Here is a 24,356-nt window from a genome sequence, read left to right on the forward strand (position 1 = left end):
GTGGTCTAATTAGCCAGTTTTTATCCATGCTATTGATGACCCTCTAATGCCTTGTACTTCATCTTTGCTGATAAGCCTGTCTGTCTGTTTCCCTGCATGTCTGTCTGCCCAATTATTAGTCCATCTCTCTGCCTTGTTGGTTTGATTATCTGCCCTCTGCCTATCTCTCTGTCTGCTTGTCAGATTGCCCACGTGTCTGCTTGCTGGTCTGTCTTTCTGTCTGCTATGTGTTTGCCTGATCACATATATATGTCTCTGCTCACCTGTCTGTCAATCTACCTATGTGTCGGGTTGGGCTCCCTATTTGAGTGGCTGCCTACCTGTCAGTCAGTCTGCCTGTCTGACTGCTTGCTCGACTGTTTGTCTTCCTTTCTACTTACATATTGGTCAGTCTGCCTGTCTGTTGGTCTGCCTGTCCATCTGTGTCTGTGACTGTCTGCCAACTTATCTGTAGGCCTACCAGTCTGTCTGCCCCTCTGCCTACCTGTCTGTATATCTGCCTGTTCCTCTACCTACCTGCTTACTGGCTAACTGCCTTCCTGTCTGCCTTTCCATATGCTGGTCTGCCTGTCTGTCTATCCTTCTGCCTGCCTGTCTGCCGGCCCCCCATCTGTCTGCTTGTCCATTCCTTTGCCTGTCTCTCAGTCTGTCTGTCTGCCTGTCAGTCAGGATACCTGTCCATCCCTCTGCCTGTCTGTCTCTTGCTCTGTCTATCTGTTGGTCAGTCAGTCTGTCTGCCTGCCTATTCCTCTGCCTGTCTCTCAGTCTGTTTACCTGCCTGTCAGTCAGTCTACTTGTCCATTCCTCTGCCTCTCAGCCTGTCTGCCTGTCAGTCAGTGAGTCTGTCTGCCTGTCTCTCAGTCTGCCTGTCTCTCAGTCTGCCTGTTAATCCATCATTCTTTGAAATAATTTACAGCTCAAATTTATTTTTAAGGAAGGAACAAACAAGTGACATGTACAACTGCACAAATTACCGCATGTCTGGAGCGAGGAACACCGGCTGTGTTGGCCACAAATATGACATCGACCTGAGTTACGAGATTATCATCTGTATCAGTGAATTGAACAACAAAACCAAATTACCATACTGCAGGAAGGTGAAACCATACTATTTCCGTAAGCCACTCTGTTTTTCTTTCTGGTGAGAACATGTGGAACGTAACTGAAATATCAGTGGGCGGAAAAGTGGCAAGCGGAATTTGATCTGTAGAAGACTGAAGTAAGACATCTGGGGAATTGTGAATTGTAAATTGGTTTATTATTGCCACATGTACCGAGGTACAGAGAAAAACTTGTCTTACATACCGTTCATTCAGATCAATTCATTACACAGTGCATTGAGGTAGTACAAGGTAAAGCAATAACAGAATGCAGATTAAAGTGTTACAGTACAGAGAAAGTGCAGTGCAGTAGACAATAAGGTGCAAGGTCACAACGAGGTAGATTGTGAGGTCAAGAGTCCATTTTATCGTACTAGGGAACTGTTCGATAGTCTTATAACAGTGGAATGGAAACTGTCCTTCAGCCTGGTGGTACATGCTTTCAGGCTTTTATATCTTCTGCCCGAGAAGAGAGGGGAGAAGAGAGAATAGACAGTGTGGGAGGGGACTTTGATTATTCTGGCTGCTTTACCGAGGCAGCGAGCAGTGTAGACAGAGTCCATAGAGGGGAGGCTGGTTTTCATGATGTGCTGAGCTGTGTCCACAACTTGCCGCAGTTTCTTGTGGTGTCTGCTGCACCTACTAACAGGTGTGATGCAGGTGTCCACCAAGTAAGTGTGTGTGTGTGTGTGTGTGTGTGTGTGTGTGTGTGTGTGTGTGTGTGTGTGTGTGTGTGTGTGTTGATACTCAGTTTTAGGCCACCTTGCCACAGGATGAAGACCTCACTCTGTATTAGAAGCACACAGAAGCCCCGGCAGAAGGAACACGCCACCTTCCGAACAATCTACCTATCCACTCCATCATACACCTCCTGTCCTGTGTGTGGAAGAGTCTGCAGTTCCCACACAGGCATCAGCCACCTTCAAAGCCTTCAAAACTGGAGTGGAAGCAAGTCATCCTGTGGGAAGAAGAAGAAAAAGAAGACTCATTTGTATAGAGTTGCAAATATACTTCTGTGTTAAATTTTCAGGCCGTTTTGGTTTCATAGCTGGCCAGGACACTGAGCACCAGCACCCTCTTGTGGTAAATCAAGTCAAGTCAAGTTTATTGAGATGTGCACAAGTACAGTGAGTAGGTACAGTACAATGGAAAAACTTGCTTCCAGCAGCATCACAGGCACATAAGTACAGACAACACCCAGAATCTAAGTTATATATAAATTATACAAGACAGTGAAGAGAGAGAGATAACGTTAGTGCAAAAAAAGACACAATCAGAGACAAGTCTATGGTAGTGCAAGAGAACATAGAACATTACAGCACGGTACAGGCCCTTTGGCCCACAATGTTGCACTGACATTTTATCCTGCTCTAATATCTATCTAACCCTTCCCTCCCACATGCCCCTCCATTTTATATCACTCATGTGGCTATCTAAGAGTTTCTTAAATGTCCTTAATGTATCTGCCCCCACCACCTCTGCCGGCAGTGCGTTCCACGCACCCACCACTCTCTGTGTAAAAAACCTTACCTATGACATTCCCCCCTATACCTTCCTTCAATAACCTTAAAATTATGTCCCCTCGTGTTAGCCATTGTCGCCCTGGGAAAAAGTCTCCGACTGTCCACTCGATCTATGCCTCTCATCACCTTGTACACCTCTATCAAATCACCTCTCATCCTCCTTCTCTCCAAAGAGCAAAGCCCTCGCTCACTCAACCTATCCTCATAAAACATGCTCTCCAATCCAGGCAGCATCCTGGTAAATCTCCTCTTCACCCTCTCTTAAATGAAGTGAACTCCCAAAACCGTGGAGATGAGCTTTGCACAAGCATTAAGATCCCTTTTACAACTTTAGAGCTGTTTTTGGTGTGTCTCAACCATGCCATAGCTTTAAAATAAATTCTCTTCTTTCAGATAAACTCAACAATCCAATAAATGTCAGGATAAATAAAAGCACTGATGAAGTCACATGGAATCTTCCAGAAGTTAATTTTGGCCCCAGTTGTTACAAGTATCAATTAAACATCACAAACTGGAATGACAAGGAAGACCAGAAGGTAAGCATGTGCCTATTTTACTAAAGATTGGAATATGTGGGAATCTGCTTTCGGGGAATTCATTGCTTTAGTTGCATTGGGGGTGAGATGGGGGTCAGGATAGATGTTCCTGTGACTCCCATGGTATGGCTTGTAATTCTATAGTAGTTAGTCAAATAAAAACAATGATTACTGGAAACACTCAGCAGGTCAGGCAGCATCCGTAGAAAGGTTAGTGGGATATTCTGTATCAGACTGATGCCCCCGACTCTCCCCAGACAGAGACAGACTTCTCGTGGTCCTCAGCTTTCACTCCCACCGGCCTCAGAGCACATTCTTGGATCTTTTCTTCCAACGGTCTTGTAACTTCTTAAGACAGAGCTCAGAACAGAGTGTCTGGTTCAAGAGTCTGGGATGAGGCATGTGAACAATGTGTTCACACAAGAGACTGCAGATGCTGGAATCTGGAGCAACAAACTATCAGTTGGAGGAACTTAGCAGGTCGAGCAGCATCTGTGGGTGGGTCTGTGTGTGAAGGAATTGTCGACATTTCTGGTTGAAAGCCTACATCAGGACAGAGAGCAGAGAGGGAAGATCGCCAGTAAAATAGAGGAGAGGGGGAGTGGTGAAACGGGAACCAGAGGTGGTTGGCGGATCGAGGAGAGGTGAACAATGTGGCCTGCCCAATGCAGCTGACTGAGTCTAACTAGGATCTGAACACTGGCAAATGTTGTGCTGGAAGAGCACACTGCTGTTGGTTCCCCTGTTCTTCCAATGAATTTGGAGGACTTTGCAGAGATGACATTGGCTGAAAGACTCTCCTGTAAATGTTAAGTAGTTAATTATGATCTGCAAGAATGATTGTTCTGCAAAGTGTACTATTCTCAGCTGTGCTGTTGGGAAGGCAGGCAAGACCCTGTGCCTGGTTCTTGTTCTCCAATACATTTCCATACGATATGCATTACTGTATGCCTCTGAAGTCTGGCTCCCACCCACAATTTGGTAAATCAGAACACCAGACTTTGCCCCTTCTCCCTGCATGAAAACAGAAGCTGAAATGGGAGGATCCAATACAGGAAGTCATACAGTGCCTGTCTAAGGAAATAGATGAGTTTCTACGTGACTGCTTTGAGTCAATAGACTGGTCCATGTTCAAAGGCTCGGCAGCCAGCCTAGGTATGTCACCACCATCACAGACTTCATCAGCAAATGTGTTGAGGACTGTGTACCAAAGAGGACAATCCGGGTGTTCCCAAACTGGAAACCACGGATGAAACGGGAGATCCACTCCCTAATGAAGTCTAGGACTGCGGCGTTCAAATCTGGTGACCCAGACCTGTACAAGGTCAGTAAGGATAAACAGCAATACCTACATCACAATTATTCTCAACACTGGTGCCCCACAAGGCTGCGTCCTCAGCCCCCTACTCTACTCCTTATGCACCCACGAATGTATGGCCAGATTCTGCTGTAACTCCATCTACAAGTTTGCAGATGATACCACTGTAGTAGGCCATATCTCAAATAACAATGAGTCAGAGTACAGGAAAGAGATAGAGAGCCTAGTGACATGGTGTCATGACAACAACTTTTCCCTCAATGTCAGCAAAACAAAAGAGCTTGTCATTGACTTCAGGAAAGGGGGCGGTGCACATACTGAGAACAACTGGGTTGAGAGCTTCAAGTTCCTAGGAGTGAACATCGCCAATAGCCTGTCCTGGTACAACCATACTGATGCCATGGCCAAGAAAGCTCACCAGCACCTCTACTTCCTCAGGAGGTTAAAGAAATTTGGTATGTCCCTTTTGACCCTCACCAGTTTTTATGGATGCACCATAGAAAACATCCTATCTGGATGCATCACGGCTCTGCCAATGACCACAAGAAACTGCAGAGTGTTATGGACACAGCTCAGCACATCATGGAAACCAGCCTCCTCTCCATGAACTCTGTCTATATTTCTTGCTGCCTTGGTAAAGCAGCCAGCATAATCAAAGACTCCAGCTGGCTCACTCTGATCCTGACCAATCTACTGATGGCTTGGTGTCCTATGACTCTTCCTCTTTGAAGTTGTAAGGCACCAAAAGTTTTTGGTAATTGGTTTATTATTGTCCTATATACCGAGATACAGTGAACAGCTTTGGTTTGCATACCATCCAGAGAGATCATTCCATGCATAAGTACATTGAGGTAGTACAAAGGGAAAAACAGCAACAGAATGCAGAATATAGTGTTACAGTCACAGTGTAGGTAGGAGAAATAAGGTGCAAGGGCATGACGAGGTAGACTGAGGGATCAACAGTTCATCTTGATATGCCTCTATGATATGCCTCTATGAATTTATGGTGAATTGTCTCGGAATCTGTAATCACTCATGTCAGTCTAATGACTTGGTAATCATTATGTTTGTTTCAGGTTAAAAATACATCTGTTGCAAAATATGTCATCAGCAGGGATAAAACAAAAAGATATTCTGTGCAAGTAAGGGCACTGGTGAATGATATTTGTTTGGAAAGCACTATCTGGAGTGATTGGAGCAAACCCCTTATCATCGGTAAGAGGATTACTTTAGGCAGTAACAAACTGCTTTTAGTGCTTTCTGTCCAAGCTTCTGAACTAGAAGATCATGGGTTCAAGTCTCACTCTGGGATCTGAACACCATGGTACAGAATTGAGGGTGGACTGGATTATCAGAAATATAATGTCAAGTGGTTCAAATCGAACTTCAAGTTTATTGTTGTCGTAAGCATACATGCGCAGGGTATAAATGCCATGAAAATTAGTTTTCTGCAGCAGCAGAACAGTATATTACAAGATGAGGAGAAACATAAGTTAATGTAAATTTGAATTAACATAAATGATACGTAACTTACAAGTGTGCAGAAATAAATAAAATAAACAACAACATTAGTACAAGATTGAGAGAGAGAGAATACAATCTGAGGTCGTGTTAAGTTTTCTCAGGTCGCTTCAAGAACCTGATGGCAGTGGGGAAGAAGCTGTTGTTGAACCTTGAGGTGAGTCTTCAGGCTCCTGTACCTCCTGCCTGATGGCAGCATCGAGAAGAGGGCATGGCCTGGATGGTGGGGGTCCCTGATAGTGGATGTCACCTTCCTGAGACATCGTCTCTTGTAGATGTCCTCGATGGTGGGGAGAGATGTCAATATTTCCTTGGATGATTTCAGCAGGAGATAAGGAGTTGATCTGAAGATCTGACTGAACCTTACCTAATTTATCAAAGCTTATGGAAATATACTGCATACACATATGCTGTGGCTAAGCTCTGCAACACATTGAACTGATGGGAAGCTGGTGGTTTTGCGGGCTGCCATCAGCTGGCAGCCTTTTGTGGCTCAGCTCGTTTTGGGTTTCTGTGGCGGCACACTGGCAGTGTTGCTGCTTCACAGCTCCAGAGACCCGGGTTCAATCCTGATCTCCGCTGCTAGAACATAGAACAGTTCAGCACAGGAACAGGCCCTTGAGCCCACGATGTTGTGCCAGGCTTACTAAATTAGTAATCAAATGCCCAACTAAACTAATCCCTTCTGCCTACTCAAATGTCCATATCCCTCCATTTCCTGCACATTCATGTGACTATCTGAGAGCCTCTTGAATGCCTCTATCGTATTTGAGGCTCTTAGATGCTGTCTGTCATTCTCCCTGTGACCCCATGGGTTTCCCTTGGGTGCTCTGGTTTCCTCCCACATTGGGTTGGTAGGTTAACTAGCCATTGTAGATTATCCTTACTGTGTAGGTGGGTGGTAGAATCTGGGGGAGTTGATGGGAATATGGGGAGAATAAAATGGGGTTGGTATAAATAGGTGCTTGATGATTAGTACAGACTCTATGGGCCAAAGGGCCTTTTTTCTGTGCTGTATGACTTAGAACTCAGCCTAGTGCAGAAAGTCTGAGATGAACTGGAGGTGGGAAACACTTTGCGTCCATTCCTTCAGCTTTAATCTAGGGGTGTCTAATTTTTGGACACCATCCCCTTGAAAGAAGGTGCTTGAGTTATTTTACTTTCTCCTGCAGAGGAGATTCACCAGGATGTTGCCAGGAATGGAGTGTTTCAGTTATGAGGAGAGACTGGAGAGGCTGAGTCTGTTTTTCCTGGAGCAGAGGAGGTTAAGAGGGGATATGATTGAGGTAGATAAAATTATGAGGGGTATAAATAGGGTTGACTGCAGGAATCTTTTCTCCTTATCAGAGGAAAATAAGAGAACATAGATTTAGGGTGAGGGGTAAAAGATTTAGAGGGGATTTGAGGGGGAATGATTTTTACCCAGAGAGTGGGGAGTACCTGGAATACACTGCAGGAGAGAATGGTGGAAACAGTGTGAAAGTGAGGAAAAATATTGAACTGTATCTGTTCTTGATATGCTGGCACATTTATTGAATCAAATGCTAATAAAAGACTTACTTTTTTCTAGCGCCTGATGTGAAGGATATATCTTTTCTGACAATTGCAGCAGTATTTGCTGTGATTTTGGTTGTGCTAACATTGTTGCTGGTACTCATCTGTATAAAGTAAGTTATTCATATCACCCACTTTATTGGTTGTTGAATTGTAGAGCTGTATAGCACAGAAAGATGTATTCATGTGTGGCCTTATCAAGGACCATTCCATATTGTCTCCTCTCTTGCCTGTACCCTATACTTTTTGCTTCTTTTAACTGTCTCTGTACCACTGAATTTTTTTTTAACTTCCCTTTGCATTTTAAATCTAGTTGCTTAAATATATTTTCCACATGTTCTTTAGCACCATAAGGTCATAAGCAGTAGGAACACAGGAGCAGGCCATTCATCCCCTTGAGTCCACCCTACTGTTCCACAGAATCATGTCTAATTCAACATACTTCTTCCACTTTCAAGCAAAAATCAAACTGCTGGAGGAACTCGGGTTGAGACCTTTCATCTGGAATGAAAGATAGAGGGGAGACAGTCAATATAAAGAAGTGAGGGGAGGGGGTGGAGCAAGATCTGGCAAGCGATAGGTGGATCCAGGTGAGGAAGGGTTGATTGGCAGATGGAGTCAGGCGGGAGAGGAAGGGTGGAGGTAGCGACAGAGGCCGGTAGATGATAGATGGAGGCATCAAAGGGCTGTAGAGGATGAAATCTATGAGAAAGGAAGCGTGGAACCAAATAAGGGAGGGAAGGTGGAGAGATGGGGACAGTGGGAGAGGGAATGGGGGTGGGGAGATCTTCTTTCACACCAGACTTAAGGACAGCTTCAACTCCACTGTGGTAAGACTATTGAACGGTTCCCTTATACAATAAATGGACTATGACCTCATGATCTACCTTGTTGTGACCCTGCACCCTCTCTGTAGCTGTGACACTTTACACTGTAATTGTTTTTACCTGTACTACCTTAATGCACTCTGTACTAACTCAATGTAACTGCACCATGTAATCAATTGACCTGTACGATTGGTTTGTAAGACAAGTTTTTCACTGTACCTCAGTACAAGTGACAATAATAAACCAATACCAATAGCCTTTCTCCATTGTCCTTGATATCCTCACTGTTAAGAAGTCTCTCTAGCTCAATCAAGAATATACGTAAGGACTCTATCCCCACAGCTCTCTGTGGCAAGAATTTCCAAAGACGCTCAACCTTCGGAGAGAAGGAATTCTTCCTCATACTCGTCCAAACTGGGTGTTTCTTATTCTGAGACCATCCGCTTTTGATCCTGGACTCTGCCATGAGAGGGAATGTTCTCCCAGCATTTGCCTTGTCTTGACCCCTGAAAGTCACATGCTTCAGTAAGATTCCCTCTTTTTCTCCCAATCTGTTTAATCTTTCTATCTAGGACTTCCCTCCACACCCCAGATCACCCAAATGAACCTTCTCTGAACTGCCTCCAATGAAATATTATCTTTCCTTAAATAGCGGGGATCCAAAACTGGTTGCGTATTCTGGATGTGGTCTCATTCTACAATCACAGTAAGATTTTCCTACTTGTTTTTGACTTGACTTGATAGAGGTGTACAAGATGTTAAAAGGCATAGATCGAGCGGACAGTCAGAGACTTTTTCCCAGGGCGACAATGGCTAACACGAGGGGACATAATTATAAGGTGATTGGAGGAAGGTATAAGAGGGATGTCGGGTAAGTTTGTTTTACACAGAGAGTGGTGGGTGCGTGGAACGCACTGCCAGCAGAGGTTGTGGGGGCAGATACGTCACGGACATTTAAGAGATTCTTAGATAGACACATGAATGATAGAAAAATGTGGGAGGGAAAGGTTAGATAGATCTTAGAGCAAGATAAGATGTCAGCACAACATGGTGGGTTGAAAGGCCTGTACTGTGCTGTAATGTTCTATGTTCTATGTTTTTTTGCTAACCCCCTTGAAATAAGGGCCAACATTCTGTCAGCTTTCCCTATCACCAGCTGCACCTGTGTGCTAGCTCTGTGTTTTGTGCACAAGGATCCCCATATCTTTTTGCACTGTAGCTCTCTGCAGATTTTTCTCCACTTAAGTAACACCCTGTTCTTTTGTTCTTCCTTCCAAAATGAACAATTTCCCACATAATACTCCATTTGCCAGCTTTTTGCGAACTCATCTGAACCTAGCACTACCTCTACTTCAACTATTTGTATTCTCCTCGCAACTTGCCTTCCCGCCTATTTTTGTATTGTCCACCAATTTGACAACCTCTTCCTTCTATGTTAACTTCCTTATTCTAGGTCATAAATAAATATTAAGAACCTAGAACAGTACTGCACAGGAACAGGCCCTTCATCCCACAATGTTGTGCCAAACTAATTAAGCTAATGATGCCTAATTACACTAATCCCTTCTGCCTGCACATGGTCCATAGCGCTGCATATTCATGTGCCTATCTAAGAGTTTCTTAAACACCACTATAGTACCTGCTTCCACCACTACCCCTGGCAGCCGTTCCAAGCACCCACCACTCTCTGTGTAAAAAAAATTGACCCGCACATCTCCTTTGAACTTTCTCCCTCTCACCTTAAATGCATGCCCTCTAGTATGAGACATTTTGAACCTGGGAAAAAGATATTGGCTGTCTACTCTATCTATGCCTCCTCATAATTTTATAAACATCTATCAGGTCTCCCCTCAGCCTCCGCCGCTCCAGAGAAAACAACTCTAGTTTGTTCAACCCCAACACATGCCTTCGAATCCAGGCAGCTTCCCGGTAAACCTCTTCTGCACCCTCGCCAAAGCCTCAACATCCTTCCTATAATGGGACAACCAGAACTGAACGCAGTATTCCAGATGTGGTCTAACCAGAGCTTTATAAAGCTACAACATAACTTCCTGACTCTTGAACTCAATACCTCGATTAATGAAAGCAAGCATGACATACACCTTCTTTACCACCCTATATTGTAAACAGTTGCGACCCCAGCACTGATCCCTGTGATACCCTACTAATCACAGGTTGGCAACCTGAAAATGACACCTTTATCCTTACTCTCTGCTACTTGCCTGTTAGCTATTCCTCCATCCATGCCAATATATTAGCTCCAACACCTTGGGCTGTTATCATATATCTTAACCTTTTTGTAAGATACCTCACTGAATATCTTCTGGAAGTCCAAATACATCTGCTGGTTCTCCTCTATCCAATCAAATTGAGACTTCCTCAAATCAACGTTAGCCACAATTTCCCCTTCATGAAGTCTTGTTGACTCTGATTAGATTTGCCAAATGCACTGTTATCACTTTCTAAATAGTTGATTCAAACATTTTTCCAACAATAGATGTTAGGCTAACCAACCTGTTGTTCATCACTGGTTCTTGAGTAAGACCATGACATGACATGTATGGAGATGGCTGATCAGACTAATCTAGGCTTGATAGTTCCTCTCACACCAGTGTAGGGGTGTAGAGATGCTGTAGCATCACTGACTCTTGATTTTCGAGACTATCTTTTCCTCTTTGCTACCTCCAATTCTGGCTTCCTCATTTGAGCAAGTGCCACTTTTTATACAGGTACATCCATCAGGATGATTGAATGCTGCTTGTTCCCAGTGGTTTGTGTCAATGCTGAAACTCTTTAGGGATGTTCGAAGAGACTCTTGAATTAGTTATTTAATAGCCTCCTTAACTTCCTTCATTAGTCATAGTTGGTTCATCCCTCCCTTAGAATCTTTGCCAGAAAACATATTTGCTGACTGTCATAAAATACCTCCTTGCCACAGTCTTTCCTGTTAATCTATCGGCCAAGTTTCTCCATTCTCATTCCATTGTAATTCTCTCTATTTTAGTTATTTCTCACAATTGTTTCTCCCACTCAAGCAGAATACAAAATGTTGGCTTGTCCCTGATGAATCTTACCTGTTTTTATAGATACACTGTAGAAAGCATCCTATCCAGATACATCGCAGCTTGGTATGGCAGCTGCTCGGCCCAAGACTGCAAGAAATTGCAAAGAGTTGTGAAGGCAACCCAGTCTGTCACGCAAACTCCATCCATACTTCCCGCTACCTCGGGAAGGCAGCCAACATAATCAAGGACCTCTCTCACCCCAGTCATTCTCTCTTTTCCCCCTTCTCATTGGGCAGAAGATACAAAAGCTTGAGAGCACGTACCGCCAGACTCGAGGACAGCTTCTATCCCGCTGTTATCAGACTCTTGAATGGACTTCTCATACACTAAAAAGATGAACTCTTGACCTCTCAATCTCATTGTGGCCCTTGCAATTTATTTGTCTACCTGCACTGCATTTTCTCTGTAACTGAAACACTTTATTCTGCATTCTGTTTTCTTCTTACTACCTTGATGTACTTATGTTTGGAATAATCTGTCTGGATGGCACACAAACAAAAGCTTTTCACTGTATCTTGGTACATGTGACAATAATAAACCAATACCAATATTGTTTTGGCCCCCAAAGAATAGCAAAGGAATACAGTAGGTGAGCATACAGTATAAATCAGCAAACAATGGGGGCTGAGGTGCAAAAATAGAAGTAAATTAATTATGGGAGGCGTTATTCTTTTATTCCTCATGTAGATTGGGTTAATGTGGTTGGAAAGGATAGTTACAAGAACACTTTCACAGAGTGCGTTTGAGGTAGCTTCCAAGAATAATATGTTAGAATATAGAATATAGAACACTACGGCACAGTATAGCCCTTCGGCCCACAATGTTGTGCCGACATTTTATCCTGCTCTAAGATCTATCTAACCCTTCCCTCCCACATAGCCCTTCATTTCTCTATCATTCATGTGTCTATCTAAGAGTCTCTTAAATGTCCCTAATGTATCTGCCCCCACAACCTCTGCTGGCAGTGTGTTCCACACACCCACCACTCTGTGTAAAAAAACCTTACCCCTGACATTCCCCTTATAGCTTCCTCCAATCTCCTTAAAATTATGTTCCCTCATGTTAGCCATTGTCGCCCTGGGAAAAAGTCTCTGACTGTCCACTCGATCTGTGCCGATGTTTTGGAGGCAGCCGGGGAACAAGCTCTTTTGGATCTTGTAAAGAGTAATGAGATAGTTTCAATAAATGACATCAGAGCAGAAGATCCCTGGGAAGTTGTAGTCATAGTATGATAGAATTTTGTATTCTGCTTGAGAGTGACAAACTTGCGTGAGAAACAACTAAAATAAAGAGAATTACAACAGAATTTGAATAGAGTTGGCTACTGTGGACTGGGTGGATAGATTAGCAGGAAAGACTATGGCTAGGAGGTGGAGGCCTTGGCGAGGGTTCAGAAGTGTTTCAACAGGGTGTTATCTGGATTAGAGAGTATTAGCCATAAAGAGAAATTGAACAGACTTGGATTGTTTTCTCTGGAGCGTTGGAGGCTGAGGGGGGGACCTGATAGAAGTATGTAAAATTATGAGAGGCATAATTAGGGTAGATGGTCACAGTCTCCTTCCCAGGGTAGGGAAATCTATAACTAGAGGGCATAGGTTTAATGTGAGAAGGGGAAACTTTAAGGAGACATGTGAGGCAAAATTTCTACATAGATAGTGATGGGTGCCTGGAACACGCTGCAAGGGGAAATGGTGGAAGCAGATACAATAACAATGTTTAAGAGGCATTTAGACAGACACATGAACAATCAGGGAATGGAGGGATATAGACCATGTGCAGGCTAATGTGCAGTTTACATTGGCATCATGGTCGGCACTGACATTGTGGGCTGAAGGGCCTGTTACTGCACTGTACTGCTCTATATTCTATATTAAATAACTTTCTTATACTCACCAAATATGTCTTCAATCATAGAACATAGAACAGTACAGCACAGTACGGGCCCTTTGGCCCTTGACGTTATGCCGACCTATATAAACATGATCAATCCAACCCTCCCCTCCTACACAGCCTACAACCCTCAATTTTTCTTATATCCATGTGCCCATCTAAAAGTCTTTTAAATGTCCCTTTTGTATCAGCCACTACCACCACCACCGGCAGTGCATTTTATGCACATCACTCTCTGTGTAAAAAAAAACCTACATCTAATGTCTCCCCAAAACTTTCTGCCTCCGACCTTAAGCTGATGTCCTCTGGTATTGACCATTTCCACCCTAGGGAAAGGGTGCTGGCTGTCCACTCTGTCTATGCCCCTCATAATCTTATACACCTCTATCAAGTCGCCTCTCATCTTGTGTCGCTCCAAAGAGAAAAGCCCTAGCTCGCTCAACCTTTCCTCATAAAACATATTCTCTAATCCAGGAACCATCCTGGTAAATCTCCTCTGTACCCTCTCTAAAGATTCCACATCCTTCCTCTAATGAGGTGACCAGAACTGAACAGAATACCCTAAGTGTGGTCTAACCAGCGTTCTATAGAGCTGCAACATTACCTTGGGGCTCTTGAACTCAATCCCCCCAACTAATAAAGGCCAGTGCACCATACGGCTTCTTAACCACCCTATCAACTTGATGGCAACTTTGAGGGATCTATGGATGTGGACCCCAAGATTCCTCTGTTCCTCCACACTGTTAAGAACCTGCCATTAACCTTGTACTCTGCCTTCAAGTTCAGTCTTCCAAAGTGCATTACTTCACACTTTTCTGTATTGAACTCTATCTGCCACTTCCCTGCCCAACTCCTCATCCTGTCTATATCCCGTTGCAACTTACAACAACCTTCTACACTATCCACAACACCTCAAACCTTTGTGTCATCTGCAAACTTGCTAACCCACCCCTCCACTTTCTCATTCAAGTCATTTATAATAATCACAAAGGGCAGGATTCCCAGAACAGATCCCTGAAGAACACCACTAGCCACTGACCTCCAGGCAGAATATTCTCCATCTACTACCACCCTCTGCCTTCTGTGGACAAGCCAATTCCGAATCCACACAACCAAGTCTCCATGGATACCATGCCTCATGACTTTCTGGATGAGCCTACCATGGGGAACCTTGTCAAATGCTTTACAGAAGTCCATATACACCATGTCCACCGCTCTACCTTCATCTATTTGTTTTGTCACTTCCTCAAAAAACTCAATTAGAACATAGAACACTACAGCACAGTACGGGCCTTATGGCCAACAATGTGCCGACATTTTATCGTGCTCTAAGATCTATCTAACCCTTCCCTCCCACATAGCCCCCTATTTTTCTATCATTCATGTGTCTATCTAAGAGTCTCTTAAATGTCCCTAATGTATCTGCCCCCACAACCTCTGCAGGCAGTGTGTTCCACACACCCACCACTCTCTGTGTAAAAACACTTACCCCTGACATCCCCCTTATTCCTTCCTCCACTCACCTTAAAATCATGTCCCCTTATGTTAGCCATTGTTGCCCTGGGAAAAGATCTCTGTCCACTCGATCTATGCCTCTTATCATCTTGTACACCTCTACCAAGTCACCTCTCATCCTCCTCTCCAAAGAGCTGCCCCTCACAAAGCTATGCTGACTATCCCTAATAAGACTATGCTTCTCCAAATGCTCGTAAATCATGTTCCTAAGAATCCTTTCCAATAGCTTGCCCACCACTGATGTAAGACCCCCTGGTCTATAATTCCCAGGATTATCTCTACTACCTTTCTTGAACAAGGGAACAACATTTGCCATTGTCCAACCCTCTGGTACCACTGCTGTGGCCAGGAAGGACACAAAGGTCATTGTCAATGGCCCAGCAAGCTCTTCCCTCACTTCCTGTAGTAACCTGGGGTATATCCCATCTGGCCCCAGGTACTTATTTATCCTAATGTTTTTCATTCTCCAAGCTCCAACACTACCTATTTCTTAAACTCAACATGTTCCAGCACATTAGCCTGTTCTACACTGACCCCTCACATTCGTCAAAGTCCCTCCCCCTAGAGAACACCAAAGCAAAGTATTCATTAGGGACCTCCCCTACCTCCTCCAGCTCCAGGCACGTTTCCCTCTTTCATATGAAAATATGAAGAAATCATTACCTCTCACAGACCTTGAGAATTTGTCTTTCAATGACTAACCTCCTGTATTGATTCTCCTTGAATAATGCTTAGCTCTGTTGGGTTAAGCCATGAGAATCGGTTATATATCATTTGACTGAGGGATATCTGACGGAGCAGTTTTGATTGGGTAGATATGGAGACAGTCATTTCTCTATTGAAGGAATTAAGTGCAAGGGAACTTTAATCTAGAGGTTAGAGTAAAATCAGGAAACCCATTTCTGCACAGTGATTGAAATCTGAAGGTGTCTCCTTTGAAGGATAGTGGACAAAGGAACAACTGAAGCTTTTGAGATTGAGATAGGCAGATCTCCGTCAGAAAGTTTTCTGTTGATTTTGAAAATGTTTAGGTGAATGGATGTGTAAAACAGATCAGTCACTACCTAATCAATTTGAGGGTCTGATTGATCTGCTCCTGTTCACTCCCTAAACCTCCCAACACGTTTAAAGCACCAAGACACTTTTCTATGAATAAAGCTTTGGTATCCATTCCTAATCTGTGCTTCCCTGTTTGTTTTTCCCTCTGCCTATTGTACCTTTGTCAGCCTACATCAAGGTAAATTTCATTGTTTCCTCAAATATAAACCATGTAGCTTGCATTTGGACTTAGAATAGATTCTTTTACTTGCTGTTATTAAATGCCCAATGATGGACTTTGCAACCAAATTGGTATTTATAGCATCATTAGAGATGTTCTTGCACTATATTAATTTTTTTGCCTCAAGTTCATTTTGTTGGACAGATGAACCAATAAAATATACAGGCACTTATCCCCCAACTTGTCTCTTATTCTTTCTGTGTTTTCCTCCCCTTCCGTCTTTGCCTTTCCCCTTGCCTTTCACCATATCTTTTCATTCCCTCATCTAGATTCAGTGAAAAAGCCTTTTAGCTGCTTACTGCAACCACTTCCTGTGGGTGCAAGTTGCCATTCATTGCATAGACAAATTGTTCATTAATTTCCTGTTGGATTTATTAGTAATTATCCTATATTCATGTTCATTTGGTTTGGGTTTCCCCAGAGAGGAAACATTCCTTGCAATCCTTTCCTATTCATCTTATTTATATCTTTAAAAACTGCAATCAGGTCACATCTGTCTTCCGTTATCCAACCTGTGCAATCTTTCACAATCATTATCTTCCCTCGGTTTTTCACCACCCTTATAAATCTTTGTTGCACTTTATTAAATTTTCTATGGCCTTTAATAATCTGGAGACCACACTGTGCCCATACTCTAAATGTGGCCTTACCCTTTTGTTGCTACCTAAAACAAGAGTCCAAGACCCTTGAAGAAGACAGACAATGGGATAAATTTGTAAGCCAGTCCAGTCCCAGGAAGTAGATTGCTGGCTTAAGTATCATAAAAAGGGTTGGAGCTTATATTTGGCCTGTTTCACATATTTAATCCTGACTTCCCAGGCCTTGGGCAAACTCAGCAGCTCAAGAGAAGCAAGGATAGCTTCAGGAGAAAAAAGAAATGCCACTCTAACACTGCACGGCACAAAGCCTACCTGTTACCCCAGGTTTGAACCTCCACACTCCCATTAGACCCACAGTCACTGTCCAAAGAGTGCCACCCCACTCCATCTGAAGGGGGATCAGCCTCCAATGGGTTCTTAGCTGCTGGAGTATACTGGTCCTCAGTGATTGGAGGCTAAGCCTGTCAATCAAGCTGACCTACTGATGGGGAACCTATCGAGGAGCTGGTGAAACCCCCAGCTGGCATGCAGGCTAATGTGCTAAACTTGGTTTCCAAAACAGGCTGGGCATGTGTGCTTGTTATTGGAGCCAGTGGCTGCAATCCACAAATTACTGAGTAAATTGTAAACCAAGGTATGTTTCTCACCAAATACCCACACAGCCTGAGTAGATGCAGCTATCTAAATTGAGACCTACAGGAGAGATTCTTTGAAGAAAGTACCGAGGAACATTATCTGGGCATTCAACTTTCTTCTGTAGAATCCCTTTGAAATTTATTGCACAGATAGAGGGCATTTGGCCCAGATGTCTGTATTAACTAATAAAGAACTATTCTATCCATTCCCACTTCCCCAATGTCAGTTTGTAGCCATGTGGATTATTTTTCCAACACTAAGAAAAATAAAATAATCAGGGTATGTGTTATTTTCAATAAATGGCAATTAAATGACGGAAATCAGAAATAAAAATGGAAACACTTAGCAGATGGAAAAATATCTGAGTATATCTGCACCACCAGCTGAGTGTTTCTAGTGTTTCATGTATTATTACCATCCCCTGTAGCAAGCACTTCACTGCAATCACCTGTCACGAACCAGCAACAAAAGAAACACACTGAGCATGATTTAGTGTTAAAAAACTATTTTATTAATCACTACTTATGATAATACGTAAAATAAAAGTAAAAATGTTAGTATGTTAGAATTCAAAAATGTTAAACCTCGAACGTTAACCCCAAAACTAAACTCTTCGTGTGTGTGTGTGACAAAGTCCAAAACTCCCAGTTCCGGAATGGTTCTTAAAGTTCAGTTCCGCAAGCCATAAGGTGAAACATGAGCAAGGGCTTCTTCAACAACCACCGTTGTCTGAAGATAAGATGTAGATGTAGAAAAACATAGAGAGAGTACATACGAAATCCAGATGTTCCACGATGGAACCCAAACAACACTCCAGTGTTTACTTGGTAGTGACTTCCTCACCCCGAAAGCATCCGAACCGTGGTCGTCCACACACAAATACCTGTTTCCCTCTACAGGTCAGCAACAAAGTGAACTCCACCGGATTACTTCCAACTTCCATACATGGATTTCAGTGGCAAACACAGTTATTGTTTCTCATCCATCGATAGAGAAAACAAGCAGGCTGGTGTCTCTCTCCCTTCTCTCTCTCTCTCCTTCTTCTTCTGACTTCTTCAACAACGTCATTACGTCCTTTATCTTCTATTGACGTAAGCACGTCCCACACACACATACACACACACTCTCTATCTTAAAGGGACTTTCACTGAGTCCGTAACACACCTACAACCTAAAACGTTTGAGAGATTATTTTGTGAGTTACAGCTGGTTAGGTGCTGATCCAATATGCGGAGGGCTTCTGCCTTGATCCATAGTCTCAGGCACTGAATTTCAGATCCCAACTGGGTGAAAGGTTTTCTCCTCCTCTCCATTCTAATTGTTCTATTAATTTTCTGACCCTGTGCTCTTTTTAGAAAGATTGGATGAAGTCAATAAACTTGTCCCCACTTCCCTAAAGTATGCTGAAAATAAAATGATTTGGCATTTTGTATTCCCTCTAGATGTAAGTTAGTGTCAAAAGTGTTTCAACCAATCCCTGACGCTGGAGAGACGTTCAAGGGGCTCTTTGAGGAGTGCAATGGTGATTTTCAGGTAACTAAGGGCGTTAATTATTGACAGAAAAATACATCAGAAGGCTGGTGTTAAAACAGTGGGTCAGGTCACAACTCCAGATTTCTGCACGTTTGTAGAGATTGCAGTCAGAGATTCCCTGCCTCTCTGCAGAATGGACACTTGTTAAACAATGTCCTTCAGGATATTGCAGTTTTCTCATCTAAATTGGCCTTTCAGCATGCCGGGAAATGGTGGATAGTGCAAGGTGCAACGCTTGACTCCGTATCTTAGTGATTAAGAGTTCTACCCCTATATGTTATTTATTCAGTGACAAGATGTAGACATTGCTGGGAAGGCCAACATTTGTTATACATTCCAAATTGCTGCTGAGGAAGCAGTGGTGAGCCACTGGCACGTCAAGTTGAATTTACTGTCACATGCACAAGAACGGCGATACACATAAAATGAAAAACTTGCTTGCAGCAGTATCACAGGCACGTAGGTTCAGACAACACACAGAGTATAAGTTATACACAAATTATACCAGACAGTAAGGAAAAGAAGTGTGTAAGACAAGACATTAGTGCAAAATAACACTATCAGAGTGAAGTCCATGGTGGTGCAAGAGGTGGTCTGCAGAGTTCTGCTGCTGAGGTAGGGTTAGGGTTGTGCAGGTCAGTTCAAGAACTTGATGGTTGTAGGAAAGTAGTTGTGCCTGAAACTGGCAGTGTGGGATTTCGGGCTTCTGTACCTCCTGCCTGATGGTAGCAGCAAGAAGAGAACATGACCCTGATGGTGAGGGTCCTTGATGATAGATGCAGCCTTCTTGAGGCAATGCCTCCTGTAGATGCTTTCAATGGTGGGGAGGGCTGTCCCCATGATGGACTGGGCTGTGTCCACTACACTCTGCAGCCTCTCGCATTCCTGTGTGTTGGGAGTTGCCATACCAGGCCATGATGCAACCGGTCAGGATACACTCTACAGAGAGATGTGATGACAGAAGGCTTGACATTTAATGCCGTAAACAGCTGAATAGTAGGCAGTCCAAAAACACTCATAACCAATGAAATGCTTTAGAAATATTGTCATGTGGATGGATTGTGGACTTCAGGAAGGGGAAGTCAGGTGAAGTCAGGGAAGCCAGTCCTCATTGAAGGGTCTGTGGTGGAAAAGATGAGCAGCTTCAAATTCCTGGGTGTCAACATCTCGGAGGGTCTATCCTGGGCCCAGCACATAGATACAACCATGAAGAAGGCACGCCAACACCTCTACTTGCTTAGAAGTTTAAAGAGATTCAACGTGTCATGAAAGACTCTAACGACTTCTACAGATGTACAGTTGGAAAGCATTCTGACCGGTTGCATCACGGTCTGGTATGGGAACTCCGATGCACAGGAATGCAGAAGACTACAGAGAGTGGTGGACTCAGCCATTTCCATCACGGGTACAGCTCTCCCCACTATTGAGAACATCTACAAAAGGTGATATCTCTGGAAGGCGACATCCATCACTGAGAACCCCCACCATCTGGGCCATGCCCTCTTCTCAATGCTGCCATCAGGTAGGAGGTACAGGAGCCTGAAGACCCACACCTCAAGGTTCAACAACAGCTTCTTCCCCACTGCCATCAGGTTCTTGAACCGACCTGAAAAACTCGAATTCCACCTCAGACTATATTTCCCTCAACTTGCACTGTCGTTATGTTTATCTTTGTTTATTTTGTCATGTAAGTTATGTATAATTTATGTTAATTTAAGTTTATGTAATACATGTTTGTCATGTTCGTAATGTACTGTGCTGCTGCTGCAAAAGGCTAATTTTCAAGTCATTTATAACCTGGGTACGTATGCCCATGAATATAAGCATGAACTTGAACACTGTTGTAATACTGGAAACAGAGAAATCAATTTGCATTTAATATTCTCTTTAAACTGCAGCTTGCTAATAGCCAGATAATTTTTTTTTCATTTAACAAGAATCATTAAAAAGTATTGAGCAGGGAAGTATCTCCTTTCCTCCTGTCCACAGTAATTCGATGAAATCAGATAGGGTCTTGAACTGATATTTTATCTGAGAGAAGGCATTTACAGAAGTGTAGCACTCCTTGAGTACTAAACGGGAACACCAAGTCTCTGGCGTGGGATCTGAACCCATCAAATACTAACCCTAAGACAGGTGGGCTTCCAACTGAGCCATAGTTGGTAGCAAAAGTACAAGCTGCTGGAGGAACTCAGTGGGTCAGGCAGCATCTGTGGAGGCAAAGGGTTTATCAACGTTTCGGTTCGAGACCCTGCATCAGGACTGAGAGTGTAGAGGGGAGACAAAGGTGAGAGGGAGGGGGTGAGGCTGGGGCTGGCAGATGATGGATGGAACCAGGTGAGGATGGAGGTGATGGGCAGCTGGAGCCAGGTGGGGAAGAGGGAGGGATAGTGTTGGGAAATGGTGGCTGGTGGGTTAAAGGTAGAAACATAAGAAGAAAGAGGAAAAGAAATGTGGAGTTGGGTTGGGAGGATGGAGGTAGATACAGAGCTTGGAAGATGATGAAAACACAAGAAGCTGCAGACGCTGGAATCTGATTGGTAAGGCAGATGATAAGTGGATCAGATATGGGAGGGATGATGGGCAGGTGGGGGAGGGGAATTAAATTGGATGATGGGGGGCGGGGGGGTTGAAGGGGGAAACAGAAGAATGAACACAGGGTGTAGTTACCTGAAGTTGGAAAATTCAGTGCTCATATCATTAGGTTGTTAACTACCCAGGCATATTATGAGGTGCTGTTCTTTTAGTTTGCATTTGGCTTCACCCTGGCAGTGGAGAAGGCTGAGGACTGACTGGTCAGTGTGGGGGCAGGAAAGGGAGTTGAAATGACATGTAACCAGAACGTTAGGATGGCCATTGAAGATAGAGCATAGGTGTTCCACAAAGCGGTCACCTGGTCTACACTTGGTCTCACCAATGTACAGGAGGACACATTGAGGGAACCGAGTAGATGGGGTTGGAGGAATTGCATGTGAATCTTTGTCTGACCTGGAATGGCTGTTTGGGTCCCTGGATGATGGTGAGGTGTAGGGACAAGTGTTGCATCTCCTGCAGTTGTAGGGGAAAGTGCAGGGGATGGGGAAGGTGGGAGGGTAGGGGTGAATAAACCAGGGGATCACAGAGTGTAGCCACTGTAGATATTCAGTTGTTAAATGATGGAGCTGTTGGAGAGTCTCTTCGACATGATGTTCCCTACAATGCAAGGCACTCATAAGCACTGCACTCCAGGCAATGATGGGGGCAACATTATTGCCTTTCATACTCCACCTGTGAGATTGTACATTCACTATTTCCAATTTCTCCTCCTTGAGTATTTGTGCCTGCAACGAAATAATCACCATTTGTTTTCTTACGCAGAAATGGATTAATAAGAATCCCTAGCTGAAGACTGAGATTGAAGAATGCACAAGTTACTGTAAAAGAATTCTAAGATCCTTAAAAGCTATTGTCACATTCTAGTCTTCTAGCAACAGAGATGTTTCATTAGCCTCAAGATGTTTGTCTTCAATGGGAAGAGGAGAGGAGAGAGAGAAAAAAATACATATTTGAAAGGAAGAATGAAAGGAAGATGATACATCCATCATAGTTTATGAAACATTTTTTTCCAACCTTTTTATCAGCTTGCTGTATTATTTGAATTTCTTCAGACCAGACTTTCCAATAAGCTTGGAACTTCGGATAAAGTTCAGTAAAGCATTAGCAAGCAGAGAGGAGAATGACGCAGTTGGATTCCTGACTCCAGCATATTCTTTACAAGGACCTCAATGTATTAATAAGCAGTTGTACCCAGACACACACAATGAATATACAGACAGAAAAGCAAAACCATCATGTTTTTTTTCCCAGGAGTTCTTCCTGTCATGTTTCGAGTCCAACCTACATGTACAGTCTGAATCCAATTTCAAGCACAGTTCTTTGCTTCTAGTTTGTGGCTTGTGCTGCGATGCTTCAGGGCAGTTCAGAGTATATTACAGTGTACGTTTACACAGTAATTGATGGCATAGAGGCATTAAGGTTTTTTGAGTAATTTACTTCCAGTGAAACCCATTCTCAGTGTACCTCTGCTCCATGTGTTCACAGGAGCCGGATATCACTCCTTACTGAGTAGGGGCAAATGTGGGGAATAAGTTTATCACGTAATTTTTCCCTTTTTTTAAAAGACCAGAAGATGTTCTGGCAGATTCTGGTGCTTCAGTCAATGCTACAGTAAGGGACAAAGGCTGGTTAGCAGTGGGAGGCTGATGTACTACATGTGGTAGGTTAACAGATTCTTTACATGTAAATCAATTTCAGGACCTGCTTTCTTTCTAATGTGAGGAGATGCTTTATTAGATAATGTACATGGACAGGGAATGACTTTTAAGCGTTACCTTCTTGTTATTCCTTTTTAGTGATGACTCTCTTTGCAACTTGCTGAGAGTAGAACTTTTGTAACCTGGTTCTCATCCACTCTGACAGTGATGATTTATTGCAAGAAGGATATCTGTGCACAATGGATATATTTTACTTTGATACCGCAGTTTTCATCCAGTATCTCAGAAAAGGTTTTCATGAAAATAACAGATGCAAATCCTAAACAGAGTATCAGCTAAACTGCAACTTGACAAGTCTAAAGTCATTTACTGTCAAATGCACAAGTCACATATAACACAGGTGCAATGAAAAACTTACCAGAAAGTACCCGAATATCAAACCATAAAAGAGTGATTAATTGTTAACATCTTTATTAAGCAACAAAAAAACCAAAACAGCTTTAATGACGTGAGATTAAACCAAATGATAAACCTGTGTAGATATGGTCGCACAAACTAGGTATCCTCTCGGGGAGAAAGTAAATGCAGAAGAGAGAGGTAAAGGAAAAATGAGGGACTGGAGTGCAAGGAGAAAGGGTGAGGGAAGGAAAAGGGAGGTGAATTTGACAGAGGTGCCAGGGAGAGAGAGTTGGAGAGGGGAGGGAAACTGAAGGAGAAGGTAGGGAGGAGGAGCTGGTCCATCTCGGAAATGCATCAGAGTGAGGCTGTGAAAGGAATTTTTAATCCTATGTTTATAAAAAAAAATCAATTATGTGAATCAGTTTAAATGTCTTTTATGATCTGGTTATTCAAGTGTTCCAGTATTTGAATAAAAATAACATTTATTTTATTTTATTTGTGTTATGTGTGCAGATTACCAGTGGCTAGTTTATCGAATGCGTGAGTCCCATATGTGGAGAGCAATTTAGTTAAACAGACACGATACATTTATTTTATAGCACTTTCTTTTTCAAAAACACTTAAGTGGAGACTTGATTTTCTTTCATAATTTTGAGTCGTGAGATGTTTAAAAATATTTACATTAGAAATAGACTACAGTTTATGTGAATACAAGAAAATAACAAAGATAAAATTAGTTATTGAGAATGGATTGTGCTGTCCACAAACTGAATTACACTGGAGGCACTGCAGGTAAGTATCACTTTAT

The 24,356-nt window shown here is 43.1% G+C and overlaps 1 protein-coding gene across 5 annotated transcripts in view; it reads left to right on the forward strand.

Annotated features, from left to right (window-relative positions):
• LOC127575646 (interleukin-5 receptor subunit alpha-like) overlaps positions 1-24,038 on the forward strand; it is a 59,951-nt gene extending 35,913 nt beyond the window's left edge. For 4 of the 5 annotated variants that reach the window (XM_052025526.1, XM_052025522.1, XM_052025523.1 and 1 more), the window contains exons 6-11: positions 935-1,116; positions 3,017-3,159; positions 5,554-5,692; positions 7,569-7,665; positions 18,806-18,896; positions 22,254-24,038. In XM_052025526.1, coding sequence (XP_051881486.1) covers positions 935-1,116; positions 3,017-3,159; positions 5,554-5,692; positions 7,569-7,665; positions 18,806-18,896; positions 22,254-22,277 — 676 coding nt within the window. In that variant the 3' untranslated portion in view covers positions 22,278-24,038. The remainder of the gene's footprint in view (positions 1-934; positions 1,117-3,016; positions 3,160-5,553; positions 5,693-7,568; positions 7,666-18,805; positions 18,897-22,253) is intronic. The other variant, XM_052025527.1, reaches the window with a different exon arrangement.
• The last annotated feature ends 318 nt before the right edge of the window (positions 24,039-24,356 follow it).

The sequence above is a fragment of the Pristis pectinata genome, chromosome 11 (assembly GCF_009764475.1).
Source record: "Pristis pectinata isolate sPriPec2 chromosome 11, sPriPec2.1.pri, whole genome shotgun sequence".
Classification (NCBI taxonomy): domain Eukaryota; kingdom Metazoa; phylum Chordata; class Chondrichthyes; order Rhinopristiformes; family Pristidae; genus Pristis; species Pristis pectinata.